At 42.1% G+C, this 19,907-nt stretch overlaps 1 protein-coding gene across 2 annotated transcripts in view; it reads left to right on the top strand.

Annotated features, from left to right (window-relative positions):
* dennd4b (DENN/MADD domain containing 4B) overlaps window positions 1-19,907 on the top strand; it is a 56,925-nt gene that overhangs the window by 8,831 nt on the left and 28,187 nt on the right. For both annotated transcript variants that reach the window (XM_079691189.1, XM_079691188.1), the window contains exons 2-9: window positions 11,326-11,682; window positions 12,705-12,960; window positions 13,894-13,963; window positions 15,413-15,582; window positions 17,101-17,342; window positions 18,806-18,872; window positions 19,275-19,333; window positions 19,709-19,853. In XM_079691189.1, the coding sequence (XP_079547315.1) occupies window positions 11,345-11,682; window positions 12,705-12,960; window positions 13,894-13,963; window positions 15,413-15,582; window positions 17,101-17,342; window positions 18,806-18,872; window positions 19,275-19,333; window positions 19,709-19,853 (1,347 nt within the window). In that variant the 5' untranslated portion in view covers window positions 11,326-11,344. The remainder of the gene's footprint in view (window positions 1-11,325; window positions 11,683-12,704; window positions 12,961-13,893; window positions 13,964-15,412; window positions 15,583-17,100; window positions 17,343-18,805; window positions 18,873-19,274; window positions 19,334-19,708; window positions 19,854-19,907) is intronic.

Below are 19,907 nucleotides of genomic sequence, written 5' to 3'. Positions count from 1 at the left end.
CCCAAAATCTGCATTTCTCTAACAGGGCTGCTAAAGAGGGGTTTGAGCAGTATGAGGCATGGCTACAACTGAACTGTTTGGTATTTTGAAAAAAAAAACTTCAGACATGTTTTGTATAGGTATGGCCCTACAATATATTTTTCAAATATAGCATGATAGGTCCACTTTAAGTTACTTTAAAAATTTAAGATTTCTGCATCAAAAACACTTTTTCAGAGATTGAGAGAAAAATGATTGTAATCCATAAACATTTAAGTTTATTTGTACATTTATTTTTGAATAATTGTAGGGTATGTTTGCATTTATTTCCCTTGGATACTCTTACTTTTATTATAATGAGTACATTTTCGAGGTTATAATTAACTTTGACTATGTACTGTAGGGGTGGGAGTCACCAGGCTCCGCACGATACGATACTATCGAGATACCTAAGCCACGATACGATAGTATTGCGATTCTACGATATATTGCGATATTGCAAATCACATGCGTCATATCCGTGTCCGTCGTCCCTTCCTGGTTAAAAAATGTATTTGCAATATCAATAGTTTATGTGAATAACGTGATGTGTGTTCTTTGAACCTGAAAAGGAGATGGTATTGTTTTTGTTACTTTCATTGCAATTGTATACATGTCTTAACTTCCTGTTTTATATACGACCATCTTTCGGAAGGATATGCTACAGTTTATTTAATAAAATATCGATACTTGGCGTCCGTGTATCGATACAATATCGCCACGCAAAGTATCGCGAAGGAGCCCGACGCGAAGCCACATTCTCAACAAAGTAACGACATGACTCCCAATATTAATTGAAATGCTTTTATGGATTTAGAAAATGATTTTATTGATTTAAAACATAGTTGTATGTATTCATTTAATTTGACATGCATCCGCTAAGAAAAATAGTCCGTAGTTACCGTTTGAACTAACATAGCAACGGCAGGAACTGCTTCGATAGTGTTTTTGAGGAGCTTTTTGATTACAGATTTGAAAACATCGCTCCTTGCTTTAAAAGTAGCACAATTCATTATGTCAAACCTTGGGAAGTATCTAGATATCCCTGCCCTAATGCCAAAGGAACTGCACACTGAATATGTGTCGCCGTTTGATCTCTATGTCTGGACCGCTGCGTAAAAAGGAGGATTTCTGCCCGTTACTTCTCCGCTGTTTCCTTCTCGCTCTTTTCTTGTCAGTTAGAAAAGCGAACTGTATACAGTTAAATCGAACGGACTTGTTTGTGCAGATATGAGCGTCCTTAACAACGGTCAATAAGTCCTTGACAGCAGTCTGTCTGTTCTGGATTAACAACGTGTCACGTGTTCTGAATTGACCAATCAGAATTGAGTATTCAACTAAGCCATGTCATAAGTATTGATTACTGTATGTAACCTGTCCAATAAGGTTATTTGTATTTCTACAATTGGTTTGAACACGTCACAACACGCATTTGCACCTTTCGGCCGCCATAGCTTAGCACTCAATTGGTACTTTTCTTGCAGTAAAGAATCTGAATACTTCCTCCACGTCTGGTTCTCTGTGACTCTGAACCTGCAGCGGGAAGACGTGTTCAACAGAAAGAGTTATTCTGGTTTCACAAACAGAGAAGTGTTTTAGGAAACCACAGCTGTTCATATTAATTATAGCTTAATTTGATAAAGGCACCTTCCTCTCTTGCTTCTCACTTCCTGTTTCACTACGACAGCTGGAGGAGTGTATCAGTACTCTGGAAAACTCAAAACTACAATCTGCCAAAAATCATTGATTCATATCGGATATTTTTCGGGAAATGCAATTTTTTAAATATAACATTTAATTAACAATTCACAGATTATGAAGCAGAACCAACATCGTAGACGTGATCTTAAATGTCTCTCCTTTGTTTGCTTCTGGAACATGGTGACATCACTATGTAACACTCACGCTTCTATTGGCTAGCGCTGCGACACATTGAACGTGATTAATACAAAAAAAAAACTACAAAAGGGTTAACCAACAAAGAAAATTAGTCCCATTAAAATTTTTTTTTAAAAACGTAGTGTTATTGTATTTAATATATAAATACACGTCGACATTAATCCAATTTATCCATATAAAAATAAAATGTATTTAAAAAATGTTGTCCATTAAGTCCCTACTTCTGTCTTCTGTGTGTGTGTGTGTGTGTGTGTGTGTGTGTGTGTGTGTGTGTGTGTGTGTGTGTGTGTGTGTGTGTGTGTGTGTGTGTGTGTGTGTGTGTGTGTGTGTGTGTGTGTGTGTGTGTGTGTGTGTGTGTGTGTGTGTGTGTGTGTGTGTGTGTGTGTGTGTGTGTGTGTGTGTGTGTGTGTGTGTGTGTGTGTGTGTGTGTGTGTGTGTGTGTGTGTGTGTGTGTGTGTGTGTGTGTGTGGTTTCCATTGTTGCACATGCACCATCAGAAAAGGGAAGTGATTGTGATGAAATCAGCTGTTTCTGCTTAAATTGGCGTTTTTCTATTTGGTGCATTTCAGCAGACCACTCCCAGTGACGAACATTAATGATGGTTCAGATGTGTTTAGAGCAGAGGTCACGGACAGAGAATACAGGAGGAACTTTATTTCTACGTGTTTGGCTCTTTAACGAGACAAACTACGTGTTTAAAAGAGAGATGACACCTGGAGGTTTGACCTATTTGAAATCACTGAAGCTGAACTGTCTCTAAATGTTCGTATTAAAATAAGTAACTTTAAACTATAGATGAGAGCAACCGGTACTTTCCCACTCCACAAGACCACGCCCCCTTTTCAGTGAAAACACTCGCTGTCATTTGAAACAGATTCTGAAGTTCTCATCTCATGAAACTGTATAAAACGGGGCCTTTTTGTTACTACATTGACGTTATGATGGTCGGACAGGCCAACTGTTAAACCGTGTTATTGGAGATCGATGATCGGCGTCAATTTACGGTTTGATTTAGATAATTATGGGATGGATGTCCGGTGGGTGCAGCAGCTGACACTGACACTGAGATTATTGTCCTTTTTTCGGGAGAGGAAGTAAAGAAACCTCTGGATGTATTTGTTGGAGGTGCAAAATATGACTCGGCAGCTTTAAGACATGTACTTCCCGCTTCGCTCTGATGCAGTATTTTCACTTGAAAGTGGGCGGGGCCTTATTTTGGCCAAAAGGTGACTTTAGCATTGCTCTCATCTGTAGCACCGTCTTCATAAAAAGTGTAAATAACACTAAATATTGATGTGCACGAGTCAGCGGTTGAAAGTACATTTACTCAATCGATACCATTTTGAGGTACTTTTTTACAAATCACAACATTTTAGAAAAAAGGTTTTTATGAAAAAGGACATTTTCTACTTGTGTTTTTGCGTAGCAATGCAATTACTAATACCAACAATGATTGTGTTTCTGAAATCTTCATTTAAAGTATAGTAGACATTAACAATGAGGTTTTAGACGTATCTCTCACAGAAGCTTTGCATGTGGATATTGAAGCACTAGATGTGTTTTTATATTGTAAGAGATAAGGCTGCTGATGAACAGGAAGCAGGCTGCAGGTCTTCTTCCTGTTTGCCAGCCAACCTCTGACCCCCCTCTCTCTTTCCACTTCCCCCTCTCTTTGTAAACGTGTCACTTTCACCCTGTGATGACAGAGTGGACTCACAGGAGGAAGTGACTGATTTGAATGGAAGGAAATGTTTCATCACTCAGAAAGATCTGCTGTTTCATTAAACAACAAGTATTATTGTTTTTAAACCTTTTGAAATGAGTCTTACCTTTTTTAGTTGGATCGCTGGATGGGTATAGATGGTTGTTTGGTTGTTGTTTTAGCTAGTTAGCTGGCTGTTAGGTTGTTTTGTTGGTTGGTTGATTGAATAGTTTGTTGGTTGATTGAATAGTTTGTTGGTTGTTTTGTTGCTTGGTTGTTCAGCTGGTTGTTTGTTTGGTTGGTTGAATAATTGGTTGGTTGTTTTGTTGGTTGGTTGAATAGTTGGTTGGTTGTTTTGTTGGTTGGTTGAATAGTTGGTTGGTTGGTTGGTTGGTTGATTGAATAGTTTGTTGGTTGTTCGGCTGGTTGGTTGGTTGTTCGGCTGGTTGGCTGGTTGATTGGTTGAATAGTTTGTTGGTTGTTTTCTTGGTTGGTTGTTCGGCTGCTTGTTTGGTTGGTTGGTTGGTTTATTGGTTGTTTGGTTGATTGAATAGTTTGTTGGTTGTTCGGCTGGTTGGTTGGTTGTTCAGCTGGTTGTTTGTTTGGTTGGTTGAATAATTGGTTGGTTGTTTTGTTGGTTGGTTGAATAGTTGGTTGGTTGGTTGGTTGGTTGTTCGGCTGGTTGGCTGGTTGATTGGTTGAATAGTTTGTTGATTGTTTTCTTGGTTGGTTGTTCGGCTGCTTGTTTGGTTGGTTGGTTGGTTTATTGGTTGTTTGGTTGATTGAATAGTTTGTTGGTTGTTTTGTTGGTTGGTTGTTCAGCTGGTTGGCTAGTTGGTCGGTTGAATAGTTGGTTGGTTGTTTTGTTGGTTGGTTGTTCAGCTGGTTGGCTAGTTGGTCGGTTGAATAGTTGGTTGGTTGGTTTATTGGTTGTTTGGTTGATTGAATAGTTTGTTGGTTGTTTTGTTGGTTGGTTGTTCAGCTGGTCGGTTGGTTGGTTGGTTGAATAGTTGGTTGGCTGTTTTGTTGGTTGGTTGAATGGTTGGTTGGTTGGTTGGTTGGTTGGTTGGTTGATTGAATAGTTTGCTGATTGGTTGGTTGTTCAACTGGTTGGTTGGTTGGGTTGTTTTGTTGGTTGGTTGAATGGTTGAATGGTTGGTTGGTTGGTTGGTTGATTGAATAGTTTGCTGATTGTTTGGTTGTTCGGCTGGTTGGTAAGTTAGTCAATATGTTAAGCTCTCGAACCACATGAGGTCCATTTGATAGAGTTGGCGGTTTATCAAATATAAACAGGGGTGCACATAAGTGGTACGCAGGTACGCATGCGCGGCAACAATCTGAAATGCGTACCGTCACTTGTGTCACAAAGCGCATTTGCGTACCGACGTACTTGTGAAGCTTTTCCAGAAGGCGGTTAGATCACCGGACGACAGAGTCGGTCTCCGTGTGCACAGACAGGGCAGCTGTTAACGTCGGTCTGTACGGCAGCACAGCGCTAAAACAGCTGATCACAACGTTCACACGCCCTGTGTTCACAAAGCTCTGCACTCCACTATCACCCCCCCGCTGACATTCGCGATTCCGAGGGCTTCATGGGAACTTTGAGGGGAGCCAGAAGTTGGAGTACCAAACACTGACTCATCTGAGTACCTCACTGAGAAAGTTGTGTGCACCCCTGAATATAAACGTATATGTATTATATCAAAATGAAATGGCAACTCCAATCTAACTTCTTTGGGCCTGTGTCCAGATAGCATCTTCTTCTGAGTGCCAACATTTCTTTCAGTGGTTTCTGATGACATTGAGATATTGTTTTCATATAAACATTATAACAAAGAGCCTCGGGGGGGGGGGGGTTGTTTGCCAGAAACAAACGCTACGTGGACAAAAGGCCGTAGAGCCTGTGCACTTTGAGTTGTGTTATCCTGTTCTAGAAGCCTTTGCTGTCTGCAGAGCGAATCCAACAGAACGACTCCTGTTTAAATTTAGTTTTTAATTCAGCCCGTGTCAGTGGCAGGGATTTACCCATGATGCAGCGGTAATCTGAGCCAGCCGTGGCACGCTGTACTGGAAGTGTAGAGATTAATGCAAGTCAATACTGTGAGTATAAAAGAAGGACTTCCTGCTCACTCCTTATCCCTGTCACGGTTAAACCCAGCTCACTGCGATATAGAGAGCAGTTCCTGCTGACTTCTCTGCTCAACTTGCATTTCCTTTCCCGGTGTGAATTTAGCTAGATGACGTTTTAAATACAATAAAAACGTTATTTGTGCAGCACTTTTGATTCACAGGATGCAGATGGAAATGCTTTAACATGTTGACACACAAAACAAAATAAACAGGAAATGAAATCATGATTTCAAAAAGGTAAAAATAAAATAGTAGGTAAACAACAGATAACACAATCAGTCAAATGTAGACAAAAATAAGGCTTATTTAATAAATGCAATAAAACAATCAAAAATAATAACAAAATAAATAACCGCCTTAGAAATGAAATCATAATAATTAATAAAAAAATATTATAATAAAAATAATAGTATTAATAAAAATATATATTTTTATTATACCAAAAATTGAAATAATTATAAAAAAAAAAAATTAAGACCAAAATAAGGGGGGAATATATAAATAAATGTAATCAAATTTTTTTAATTAAAAAACTACGTAGAAGTAAAAAGCGGCGACTGTGGCTGCGAGGGGAGTCAAAGTCAACTTCATTGTCAATCTTCCAGTTTGTGCGTACAGAGAAATACTGTTCCCCACAATTGTGTGTGTGTGTGTGTGTGTGTGTGTGTGTGTGTGTGTGTGTGTGTGTGTGTGTGTGTGTGTGTGTGTGTGTGTGTGTGTGTGTGTGTGTGTGTGTGTGTGTGTGTGTGTGTGTGTGTGTGTGTGTGTGTGTGTGTGTGTGTGTGTGTGTGTGTGTGTGTGTGTGTGTGTGTGTGTGTGTGTGTGTGTGTGTGTGTGTGTGTGTGTGTGTGTCGTAGTATGTAAAGAGCCTTGAGGGGGTAGAGCGCTATAAAAAAGTGTCCTTACTGAAAGGTAATTATTATATGTACAGCACTTTGGCTCGACCGTGTGCTGTATAAATAAAACTTGATTTGATTTATTAAGTGCAGCCCATTTTAGAATTAAATAAATACAAAATCAAGACCAAAATATTAAGGATTATATTAACAAAAAAATTACATTTGAGCTGTGATTTAAAGATATTGTGGAAAGGTCTTCTTCCACAATCTATTTTATATGATTGATGATTCATTCCCAGTCCCCGGGTTATTCAGAGGGAGGAGGGAGAGACACTCAGTGTTACATAAGAGAGCTTTCAGCCTCTCACTGCATCACGGCACACATCCTGTCTATCACACACACACACACACACACACACACACACACACACACACACACACACACACACACACACACACACACACACACACACACACACACACACACACACACACACACACACACACACACACACACACACACACAGTTTAATCACATATTGATTTGGTCAACAAACCGCACCATCACCAGCCTCTCTGTGTCTCTTTAACACCTCTGTCATTAATATCGTTATCTCTTGGATATAAATACGCGTTTCGTGGCTGCGGTGATAGTTAGTCCACCTTAGGCGCAATTTAGAGAATTCAAGTGTCTAACAGGCTTTTTTTTAAATAACACTCAAGACACTTCACCCCAAACTGCTCCTGAGGGCATTGAGTGTAATTGAGTGTAAGTAATTGAGGATAAACATGGAGAAGCCTGAATCTGATTTTGAAAGATTTATCCAGCTATCTGCAGCACTATTATATAATAAGCTGAATTATATTCAATCTGTGAGTGCGTAGGATTGTGTCTGACTCATTGTTCCAATACCTCCAGAGCGCTGTGAATCCCATAAGTCGACATTTATTGAAAAAAGTGGAAAACAACATTTTCACTGCCGAAAAAAAGCACTGAAGAGTTACTGAATACATTTTATAAAACATTTTAAAGGTCATGACACCAGACACACAAAGCTGCTCGATGTAAACAATAAATGCATTTGCTTCAGCGCTAAATGGAAAATGTGTGCTAAGAGTATTGGTAAGAAGTGAACCATAGTTCTAAAAATATAGTTAGAACTGAGTTAAGTCAGATATTAAAGGCTGGCCGTCTCTTCTCTGATTGGCTGATGAGATGCAGGACTTTGACCTACTCTAGGGCACTGTGTGTGTGTGTGTGTGTGTGTGTGTGTGTGTGTGTGTGTGTGTGTGTGTGTGTGTGTGTGTGTGTGTGTGTGTGTGTGTGTGTGTGTGTGTGTGTGTGTGTGTGTGTGTGTGTGTGTGTGTGTGTGTGTGTGTGTGTGTGTGTGTGTGTGTGTGTGTGTGTGTGTGTGTGTGTGTGTGTGTGTGTGTGTGTGTGTGCAGCTGCTGTGTATCTTCAGTGTCTCTCATCCCTCTCAGTTTCATTTCAGTGAACTTCAATGGCGTGCACGTGGATAAATGAGTCAGGGATAATGTTAGGCGACACAGTGAATAAACCAAAGGCTTCACTCGCAGTAAGGCTTTAAAATGATTTGAAAATGATCAAATTGCTTCCACTCTCGAAGAAAATAGTCCGTGCGCACCAACGTCTGGAAGTGCTGCGACAGCAACGAAAGTTAAAATGACGGCAGCTCTGATCGAGGGTTTCTCTGACCGTCCAAGTCCAGTTCTACCTTCCATGAACCAGCGCTTAAACTCTGCAGAGTCCCTGCTGGGTTCAGTCATCTTCTTCTGCTGTTTCCTTTAGTGTTTACTTCCTGTCTGTCTTCTGCTGCTGTTCCCTTTAGTGTTTACTTCCTATCTGTCTTCTTCTGCTGTTCCCTTTAGTGTTTACTTCCTGTCTGGCTTCTTCTGCTGTTCCCTTTAGTGTTTACTTCCTGTCTGTCTTCTTCTGCTGTTCCCTTTAGTGTTTACTTCCTGTCTGTCTTCTTCTACTGTTCCCTTTAGTGTTTACTTCCTGTCTGTCTTCTTTTTCTGCTGTTCCCTTTAGTGTTTACCTCCTGTCTGTCTTCTTCTGCTGTTCCCTTTAGTGTTTACTTCCTGTCTTCTTCTTCTTCTACTGTTCCCTTTAGTGTTTACTTCCTGTCTGTCTTCTTCTGCTGTTCCCTTTAGTGTTTACTTCCTGTCTTCTTCTTCTGCTGTTCCCTTTAGTGTTTACTTCCTGTCTTCTTCTTCTTCTGCTGTTCCCTTTAGTGTTTACTTCCTGTCTGTCTTCTTCTGCTGTTCCCTTTAGTGTTTACTTCCTGTCTTCTTCTTCTTCTGCTGTTCCCTTTAGTGTTTACTTCCTGTCTTCTTCTCCTGCTGTTCCCTTTAGTGTTTACTTCCTGTCTTCTTCTCCTGCTGTTCCCTTTAGTGTTTACTTCCTGTCTTCTTCGTCTGCTGTTCCCTTTAGTGTTTACTTCCTGTCTGTCTTCTTCTGCTGTTCCCTTTAGTGTTTACTTCCTGTCTTCTTCTTCTTCTGCTGTTCCCTTTAGTGTTTACTTCCTGTCTTCTTCTTCTTCTGCTGATCCCTTTAGTGTTTACTTCCTGTCTTCTTCTTCTTCTGCTGTCCCCTTTCGTGTTTACCTCCTGTCTGTCTTCTTCTGCTGTTCCCTTTAGTGTTTACTTCCTGTCTTCTTCTTCTGCTGTTCCCTTTAGTGTTTACCTCCTGTCTTCTTCTTCTGCTGTTCCCTTTAGTGTTTACTTCCTGTCTGTCTTCTTCTGCTGTTCCCTTTAGTGTTTAATTCCTGTCTTATTCTTCTTCTGCTGTTCCCTTTAGTGTTTACTTCCTGTCTTCTTCTTCTTCTGCTGTTCCCTTTAGTGTTTACTTCCTGTCTTCTTCTTCTTCTGCTGTCCCCTTTAGTGTTTACCTCCTGTCTGTCTTCTTCTGCTGTTCCCTTTAGTGTTTACCTCCTGTCTTCTTCTTCTGCTGTTCCCTTTAGTGTTTACCTCCTGTCTTCTTCTTCTGCTGTTCCCTTTAGTGTTTACCTCCTGTCTTCTTCTTCTGCTGTCCCCTTTAGTGTTTACCTCCTGTCTGTCTTCTTCTGCTGTTCCCTTTAGTGTTTACTTCCTGTCTGTCTTCTTCCGCTGTTCCCTTTAGTGTTTACTTCCTATCTGTCTTCTTCTGCTGTTCCCTTTAGTGTTTACCTCCTGTCTTTCTTCTTCTGCTGTTCCCTTTAGTGTTTAATTCCTGTCTTCTTCTTCTTCTGCTGTTCCCTTTAGTGTTTACTTCCTGTCTTCTTCTTCTTCTGCTGTTCCCTTTAGTGTTTACTTCCTGTCTTCTTCTTCTTCTGCTGTCCCCTTTAGTGTTTACCTCCTGTCTGTCTTCTTCTGCTGTTCCCTTTAGTGTTTACCTCCTGTCTTCTTCTTCTGCTGTTCCCTTTAGTGTTTACCTCCTGTCTTCTTCTTCTGCTGTCCCCTTTAGTGTTTACCTCCTGTCTGTCTTCTTCTGCTGTTCCCTTTAGTGTTTACTTCCTGTCTGTCTTCTTCCGCTGTTCCCTTTAGTGTTTACTTCCTATCTGTCTTCTTCTGCTGTTCCCTTTAGTGTTTACCTCCTGTCTTTCTTCTTCTGCTGTTCCCTTTAGTGTTTACTTCCTGTCTTCTTCTTCTGCTGTTCCCTTTAGTGTTTACTTCCTGTCTGTCTTCTTCTGCTGTTCCCTTTAGTGTTTACCTCCTGTCTTTCTTCTTCTACTGTTCCCTTTAGTGTTTACTTCCTATCTGTCTTCTTCTGCTGTTCCCTTTAGTGTTTACTTCCTGTCTGTCTTTTTCTGCCGTTCCCTTTAGTGTTTACTTCCTGTCTGTCTTCTTCTGCTGTTCCCTTTAGTGTGTACCTCCTGTCTGTCTTCTTCTGCTGTTCCCTTTAGTGTTTACTTCCTGTCTGTCTTCTTCCGCTGTTCCCTTTAGTGTTTACTTCCTGTCTGTCTTCTTCTGCTGTTCCCTTTAGTGTTTACTTCCTGTCTTCTTCTTCTGCTGTTTCCAACACAGTCTTTTTGGTTATTTCTCTGTATGTTATTCTTTCCTCCGGTTCCTTCCCTTTTCGTGACGGCAGAATAAAAACCTGAATTATCTTTCATGATGTTCTGAGTTATTAACCTCTTCCACACCACCACTATGTGCAATATAATTATTACCATCATTACAAAACACTCAAACTCACAATTTTATATTATTATTATGTGCGACGATAACGTGCAATTACGTTTCTGCCACTACGTTATTTTGCACTACTAATTACTGCTAATATTTACATTAATTATGTGACCGTCTGTTTCCTGTAGATATTGAATTGCTCTTTTTGCTGCACTGATAGTGTACAGTTGTATTATTATGCTGCCGTGTTTAAAGTGCCATCCTACAAAACTGAAATAAGACAGATTTAATAAATACAATAAATATAAAATCAAGACCAAAAGAAGGAGGATTATATCAACAACGGTTACATTTGAGCTGTGGTTTAAAGATATCTCCTTTGAGTTATGAACCTCTCTGAGAACTTCCACAGCACCACTATGTGCAATATCAATCTCTATTATTAATATTGTATAATTGTATTTTTGTATTCTGGATTGTTGGAAACGTCATTTCGATCTCACCGTCACACAAACTGAAAGATTGACATTAAAGTTGTCTGTAAGTATTGTGCTGCTGTGTTCATTGAGTTTCCTTCTGGATGAATGAAGTCTTCTCTCTGTGCAGTGGAGGGCAGAGCGGCGGCATGACGGAGGAGAAATGTCCGCAGCTGGTGGACTACTTTGTGGTGGCGGGTCTGGACCCTGGGGGGGCCTGGAAGCCGCTGGACGAGGACGGGAAGACCTCCTCTTCCTCATCCTCCTCATCCTCCTCCTCCTCTTCCTCGGGCCGGGCGGTGGAGTCGGTGACGGATCTGGCGGTGATCGCGCGGGGTCTCGGGGAGGAGGTGCCGGAGGGCTTCACCTGCATCGAGAGGACTCTGGGAGGACACAGCGCGGAGCTGAGCGCCGGCATCATCAACAACCCTCACCTGTACCTGTGCTACCGGCGGGGGCGGGACAAGCCCCCCATCCTCGACCTCGGGTCAGACACACTCCCTGATTCTCTCTGGGGGGGGGGGGCTTCTGTTGTTGTTATTAGCTGCTTTGCTGCATGTCTCAGTTAGTACATATGAAATGGATACCTTGTCTTTTTATCTGCAAATCAAATCTACCTGCGGGGGCAGATAGCTCACCTGAAGATAAACAGGTCAGCTACGAGTGAAGGCTGGATGAACGCCAGCTTCACTGGAGCCCGTTCAGAATCACTCAACGGACTTCCTGTCACACGGGAACTAGAATTAATAACCAGAAGGACTCACTAAAACAGTCGGTGGCTCAGTCAGTAGGGGCTTGGACTGTGAGCCGTAGGGTCGCAGGTTCAAGTCCCCGAATAGACGTAACATGTTAGCTGTTACTTATTTGACAGATTTCACGACTGTCGACTTTTATATATTTCTCTCTTTAGTTCTGTTTTATTTTGTATTCTATTTGTGATTGGTGCTGATTGGTTGAGACTGACTGAGTTCTGATTGGTTGAGACTGATTGAGTGCTGATTGGTTGAGACTGATTGAGTGCTGATTGGTTGAGACTGACTGAGTGCTGATTGGTTGAGACTGACTGAGCTCTGATTGGTTGAGACTGACTGAGCTCTTATTGGTTGAGACTGACTGAGCTCTGATTGGTTGAGACTGACTGAGCTCTTATTGGTTGAGACTGACTGAGCTCTGATTGGTTGAGACTGACTGAGCTCTGATTGGTTGAGACTGACTGAGTTCTGATTGGTTGAGACTGATTGAGTGCTGATTGGTTGAGACTGACTGAGTGCTGATTGGTTGAGACTGACTGAGCTCTGATTGGTTGAGACTGACTGAGCTCTTATTGGTTGAGACTGACTGAGCTCTGATTGGTTGAGACTGACTGAGCTCTGATTGGTTGAGACTGACTGAGCTCTGATTGGTTGAGACTGATTGAGTGCTGATTGGTTGAGACTGACTGAGCTCTGATTGGTTTAGAATGACTGAGCTCTGATTGGTTGAGACTGACTGAGCTCTGCATGCCTTCAGGGTGCTGTATGAGGGGAAGGAGCAGCTGAAGCCGGGCTGGTTCGTGATCGAGACGACGCCCTACAGCCGCTCTGCATCCCTGAGCTCGGGGGGGGGCCCGGCGGCGCACCGGGTGTTCCTGATGTACCGCCGGGCGCTGGACTCTCAGGGCCTCCACACGCTGGGCGTCACCGACATCGCCCTGCTGCTGCCTGGCAAGGCAGAGGTCGCCCCTCACACCTTCTGCCGCGTGGACAAGAACCTCAACACCGGCATGGTGAGCGTCTGCGGGGGGGAGGGGCTTAGTATATGTATATATAACATGTTCATGATAGTGCTCAACTGTGATATCCCATTCTTGAGAATTGGGACAAAACATTATTTTTACATTTGTTAAATGTTTACTCTTCGAATATGCTGGGAAAATATATTTTGAACGATTAAAGTTTTGTATTAATTTATTATTTATTTAGTTGCTTTTTCAGTTAATTGTTTTATTTTGAGTGTCTGCGAGGGTAGAGGGTTTTAGTAGGGGTGCCTGAGACCCTGTACCTGCACTTCAATGACTAATCTGAATACAATTCAACAGACAGAAGTGATTATTGGCCAATTCATTCCATACATTTATTTAGCTGTTTGTGAAACTGCTGGATATTTGTGTTTTAATCTGCACATTTCAAAATAAGTGCAGAAATTAAGTAAATTGTCATAAAAATTAAGGCATTAATATGTTATTTACTTTTTTATTATTTGTTTAATTTTAATTTTAAGTACTTTTTTTTCATTTAATTTATTTGACCATTTCTCCAAAACTACTAATTTTAAGTACAAAAAACGGGGAAATTAGGAATAAAATCTTCCTCAATCTTCATTCATTCTCAAATCACGTGCGGTTAGACTGTCTTAGACCGCTGCATTTATGTAGATATTTAATTAATATGCAAAATTAAAACATGATTAATTGGTTTCATGATTTTGTTGTTGCTTGTTATTAGTTGTTTTTATTCTCTCTGTGTTCTGGTTTGGAAATGACTCTGTAGGTGTGCTTTTAAAGGTCAACATTAACTCTGTGTGTGTGTGTGTGTGTGTGTGTGTGTGTGTGTGTGTGTGTGTGTGTGTGTGTGTGTGTGTGTGTGTGTGTGTGTGTGTGTGTGTGTGTGTGTGTGTGTGTGTGTGTGTGTGTGTGTGTGTGTGTGTGTGTGTGCCACAGTGGGGTCCGGCTCTCTACGTGTGCTTCAAGCGAGCCGTGGCCAAAGCCAACGCCCTGCTGTACGAAGCCAGTGAGTATCTCTGCAGCAAACACAGCAAGAGAAGAGAGACATGTGGTTTATTTGATCAACAGTCTAAGTTATTATACATGAGAGTAACACAAGCGTCTGTTCCGGGCAAAAGGTACGGCCCCGCCCACTTTTGGGGGGAAACAAAGCTGTCATTTGAACGGCGATCAGTACAAATTCTGAAGCTTTTGCCATTCTGATCAGAAATGTAAGACAATCATGAATTTGTGGATCTTCAAAGAGCCCGATTACGATGGCCAGTCAGGCAAACAATTACATTACATCATTTGAAATCGACGATCGGGCTCGATATATGGTTAAATATAGCAGCAGGCGATCAATGTCCATAGATGAGAGCAACATCTACGGCACTTTACGGCCCCGCCCACTTTTGGGGAAACCAACGCTGTCATTTGAACGGCGATCGAGCCTGAAGCCACAGAGCTCTTCTGTTACTGTCCTTTCTTCTTAGAGGAAGTTCAGAAACACTGAACTCTGGATTTGTTTTAATGTTTGAGGAGCAATAAACCAAAACTATTATGTTCTGCCTCGCTCATGAGAGTAACAGCTGGAGACTTTTATATATTTCACTCTTTAGTTCTGTTTTATTTTCTCTCTTCAGATGTTTAGATCTGGTACTTGAGTAAAAGTAGAAGTACTCAGATCTTGTACTTTAGTAAAAGTAGAAGTACTCAGATCTTGTTCTTGAGTAAAAGTAGAAGTACTCAGGTCTTGTACTTTAGTAAAAGTAGAAGTACTCAGATCTTGTTCTTGAGTAAAAGTAGAAGTACTCAGGTCTTGTACTTGAGTAAAAGTAGAAGTACTCAGATCTTGTACTTTAGTAAAAGTAGAAGTACTCAGATCTTGTACTTTAGTAAAAGTAGAAGTACTCAGATCTTGTTCTTGAGTAAAAGTAGAAGTACTCAGGTCTTGTACTTGAGTAAAAGTAGAAGTACTCAGATCTTGTACTTGAGGAAAAGTAGAAGTACTCAGATCTTGTACTTTAGTAAAAGTAGAAGTACTCAGATCTTGTTCTTGAGTAAAAGTAGAAGTACTCAGGTCTTGTACTTGAGTAAAAGTAGAAGTACTCAGATCTTGTACTTGAGTAAAAGTAGAAGTACACAGATCTTGTACTTGAGTGAAAGTAGAAGTACCAGAGTGTAGGAATACTCTGTTACAGTAAAAGTCCTGCATTCAAAATGTTCCTCAAGTGAAAGTAGAAAAGTATTCTCATCAAAATATAGTGAAAGACAGTAAAAGTAGTCATTGTTCAGATTGGTCCATTTCAGAATAATATATATGATATGTTTTATAATGATTGATCATGAAAGTGTTCTCAAAGCTGGTAAAGGTGCAGCTAGTCTGAATGACTTTGTATACTGCAGGGTAGCTTGTGGATTTACTCCAGGTGGAACTAAAGTCTGATTTAGAGCTGGTTATATCTGATCTCAGGTCTGCTCAGCCGGTACCCTCAGGAGGACCTCGAGGCGTTCCCTCTCCCTGAGTCGGTGCCGGTGTTCTGTCTGCCGATGGGCGTCACCGTGGAGAGCTGGCCTCTCAACACTAAGTACCAGCTTCCTGTGTTCTCCACCTTCGTGCTCACCTCCGCCTGCGGGGACAAGGTGGGCACACACACACACACACACACACACACACACACACACACACACACACACACACACACAGGCAGACAGGCAGGCAGACAGACAGACAGACAGACAGACAGACAGACAGACAGACAGACAGACAGACAGACAGACAGACAGACAGACAGACAGACAGACAGACAGACAGACAGACAGACAGACAGACAGACAGACAGACAGACAGACAGAAAAATATTATAAGAAATGGTCAAAAATATCTGGAAATTATCTGAAAATCTGTGGAAATTTTACAGAAAAAACCCAAGAGGTGTCAGAAATAAATGTGAAAATATAAATGAAACATTTCCAAAACTATTATTTAAATCGGTCAAAATGTCTGGAAAATATCTGAAAGTTAGGTGAACATTTTCAATAGAATATCCAAAGGGGGCCTGGAATATTTGTGAAAATTGTCCATTAAATATTATTCAATTTGTCACTGCCTGGAAACTATCAGAAAGGTATGGTATGTTACAGAAAATACCCGAAAGGTGTCTGAAGTCAATTTGAAATGATATATGAAAAATAACTAAAAAAATAATAATACAATTTGTCAGAAATGTCTGGAAAAATCTGGAAAAATATGTGAATTTTTTCCAGAGAACACCCAAAAGGTGACAGGAATATGTGTGAACAATTGTCCATAAAATTATATGAAATTGGTCAAATTTGTCTGTAAGCATTACAGAAAATACCCGAAAGTTAACACGAATATGTCTGAAAATTGTCCAAGAAAATGCATAAAAATATCTGGAAAATATCAGAAAACTGTGAACATTTTCAACAAAGCACCCAAAAGGTGGAAACGAGGAATATGTGTGAGAACTATCCAAGAAAATGTATAAAAATTGGTCAAAAATATCTGAAACCTGTCAGAAAATAGATTATTCTTGCACTCTTATATCTGTTGCTTTGTGGGAGGAGCCTGTGACCTCAGATCTTCACTGTAGCTGAACCAGAGGTCGCGTTAACCGAATATTTTCCGTCTATGACAGATTTTTTTTAACAATAACGGACAAATCTGAAAGCAGTCCGTCATTTTGACAGATTAGAAAAAACTCGGAACAGCGCCAAAGTTTAGCCGCAGCGAGGCTCCGGAGTTATGCCGTGTTATGCGTGGCCTCCAAAAAGGAAATGATACCGTTTCCAAACCGAACTGTGCCGAACAGATTATTGAAATGTCTGTGAGTTTTGGTTTACGCTGTGCACGCTCCCGGGAGGTGCAGCAGCCATGCATAACACGGCGCATGTGAACTGTCTCCCCCCCGTTGACAGTCCATGAGCATGCTTCTCCCTCCCCCCCTCGTTAGAGTTGTGTAAAGGCCGACGGGTAATTCTGGATTATGACGGAAGTTTTACGATCCTGTCCGTCAAAATGGCGGGCAGCGAAAAAGTCTAGCGCAACCTCTGAGCTGAACACATGACAATAAAAGCCTTGAATCTTGAATATAATCTAAATGAGTGCATCTGTCCCTGTCCCTCGTCCCGCTGCAGGTGTACGGCGCAGCGATCCAGTTCTACGAGTCGTTCTCCCGCGACCTGCTGTCGGAGCGGCAGAGCGTTCGCCTCGGGCTGCTGAGCGTCGTCGACCGTCGGCCAATCAGAAGCCGCAGCCTGCAGGTGAAGAAGAGCATCTGCGTCCTCTCACACTGGCCCTTCTTCACTGTCTTCCAGAAGTTTCTCACCTTCGTCTACAGATACTCCATCTCCGGACCCCACGTGCTGCCGCTCGAGAAGTCAGTGCTGTTTACCTTTCACACTCAGTCACATCTTAAAGGTCTCCTATCATGCAAAATGCACTTTCTGATGTCTTTTCTACATAAATATGTGTCCCCGGTGTGTCCCCGGTGTGTCCCCCGTGTGTCCCCCGTGTGTCCCCGGTGTGTCCCCGGTGTGTCAGGAGACTCACAAAGTGTCAGGAAATAAACCCTTCTCTCTTGTCCTCCGTACCCACAACTCCAAAAACGGGGAACAACGGAGCTGATCCAGATTTGCTGCGTCATGACGACATTACTAAAATGTGGGCGGGCTTTACCCCCACGGGCCAATCAGAAACGTTGCTATCAGAAACAATGAGACGTGTTCTGGAAGTAATATGGTCTGTGTTTACATTAGCATGCTAACACTCAGAGCTAACCTGTACTGGAGAGAGTGTGTGATGAAGCAGGAAATCAAAAGGAAGTCACCTTGTGGTAAACCTGAGAGAGAGAGAGTTTGAGCTCCGTACTGTTTCGTCCCGGTTCGGGGAAAGTGGAAAATAATATATAACCAGTTGGAATTGGTAAATAGGAAGTTGTTTAATGAAAGCGTGCAATACAATTGGCAACAAGCAGCTACAATCGAAACAAAAGGGCCACCAAGGCACCGGTTTAAACAAAATAAGAGTTAGTATGAACAAAATAACTCACAACAAAATAACCTAAAGAAAACCTTTCTTTCTAAAGTGGAATAAAAAGGATAAGGCTAACAAAAATAGGCAGTCACCAAAACACAGCCTGGGTACAAGTTAACCTCCCTTAACGTTTGTATTTCAAGATAAACATGCACAAATATACACACAACCTAGCTAACCACTGTTAACAGAACTAACACAGAATGTAGAGAGCGAGTACCGAGACGTCTGCCACAGATGCAGACCTCCCCCGACTAACACGGTGCACACAGTCTTGTAACTGTCCCCGGAAGGTGTGTGCTGGGATTGGAGAGTCGGCCCGGCATGCTCCAGTCCAGATCTTCGGTCACGCCTACCGGGGGAGGGACAGGAAGCCGGCATCCAATGGCGTCTGGGCCACGGCACAGCTCATATACATACACAACACACAGCTGCAAACACCTAGAGAAAGGCTAATGGGCAGAGAGGAGGCGGCGGCCGTAACCATACTGTTTCAGAAATAATCCTTGATGTGGTTTGGAACATGACATGGAGTTTAATCTCGGCAGCATTTAGCTGAGTATCTGGGTAGAATTCTGAGCAGGCATTAGCTCCCCCTCCTCTTTCTAAGGACCCAGAATCAGCACTTTAGTAACAGGCCTGAAACAGAGGGATATGAGGGGTGTTTGGTATTTTGAGCACTTCATAGAGATGTTTTTTATTTTCTATATGAGATCCATAAAATATGCCTAAAGTAGCGTGACAGGAGACCTTTACGTTTAGCATGTGAAGGAAATGTATTCATGTTGTTTTTCTTTATGCTTGCAGACACATCTCCAGCTTCATGCACAACGTCCCGTTCCCTTCCCCGCAGCGGCCTCGCATCCTCGTTCAGGTAAACGCTCCAAACCTTAAACCTGAGTTTGAATGTTTCTGATTGGTCCTCGTTCCACGTAGACCACGACCCCACCTGGGTTATTGTGTCCAATCAGAGCAGAGCACTCGTTTCATTGGTTTCAATTAGCAAAGATAATTGTGTGTGTGTGTGTGTGTGTGTGTGTGTGTGTGTGTGTGTGTGTGTGTGTGTGTGTGTGTGTGTGTGTGTGTGTGTGTGTGTGTGTGTGTGTGTGTGTGTGTGTGTGTGTGTGTGTGTGTGTGTGTGTGTGTGTGTGTGTGTGTGTGTGTGTGTGTGTGTGTGTGTGTGTGTGTGTGTGTGTGTGTGTGTGTGTGTGTGTGTGTGTGTGTGTGTGTGTGTGTGTGTTTTATTGGCAGTGATTTAACGTGTGTTTCTTCACAGCTGTCTCCCTACGATAACCTGGTTCTCTGCCAGCCCGTCTCCTCTCCGCTCCCCCTCAGGTACTTTCACTGCTGTACTAGTACACAAGCAAAGTACACATAGTCTGTGTGTGTGTGTGTGATCTCTTTGTGTGTGTGATCTGTATCAAAATTGAATACATATTTTAAAGAAGCTTACTTTGCTTTCATTCATAATTTGTAATAGTGATGAATGTTATCACAGAGCCTGTTATAATGGTGTGTGTGTGTGTGTGTGTGTGTGTGTGTGTGTGTGTGTGTGTGTGTGTGTGTGTGTGTGTGTGTGTGTGTGTGTGTGTGTGTGTGTGTGTGTGTGTGTGTGTGTGTGTGTGTGTGTGTGTGTGTGTGTGTGTGTGTGTGTGTGTGTGTGTGTGTGTGTGTGTGTGTGTGTGTGTGTGTGTGTGTGTGTGTGTGTAGTGGGGCGAGTTTCCTGAAGCTGCTGCAGAACCTCGGTCCGGAGAACGCCTGCACGTTGCTGCTGGCCGTCCTCACCGAACACAAGCTGCTGCTGCACTCTCTGAGGCCTGACGTGCTCACCTCCGTCAGCGAGGCCCTCGTCTCCGTGAGACACACACACACACACACACACACACACACACACACACACACACACACA

Source organism: Notothenia rossii (assembly GCF_949606895.1).
Source record: "Notothenia rossii genome assembly, chromosome: 7".
In the NCBI taxonomy this organism is placed as follows: Eukaryota; Metazoa; Chordata; class Actinopteri; order Perciformes; family Nototheniidae; genus Notothenia; species Notothenia rossii.
The sequence above is the reverse complement of the archived record's forward strand: the minus strand, read 5'-3'. Positions and strand labels throughout refer to the sequence as shown.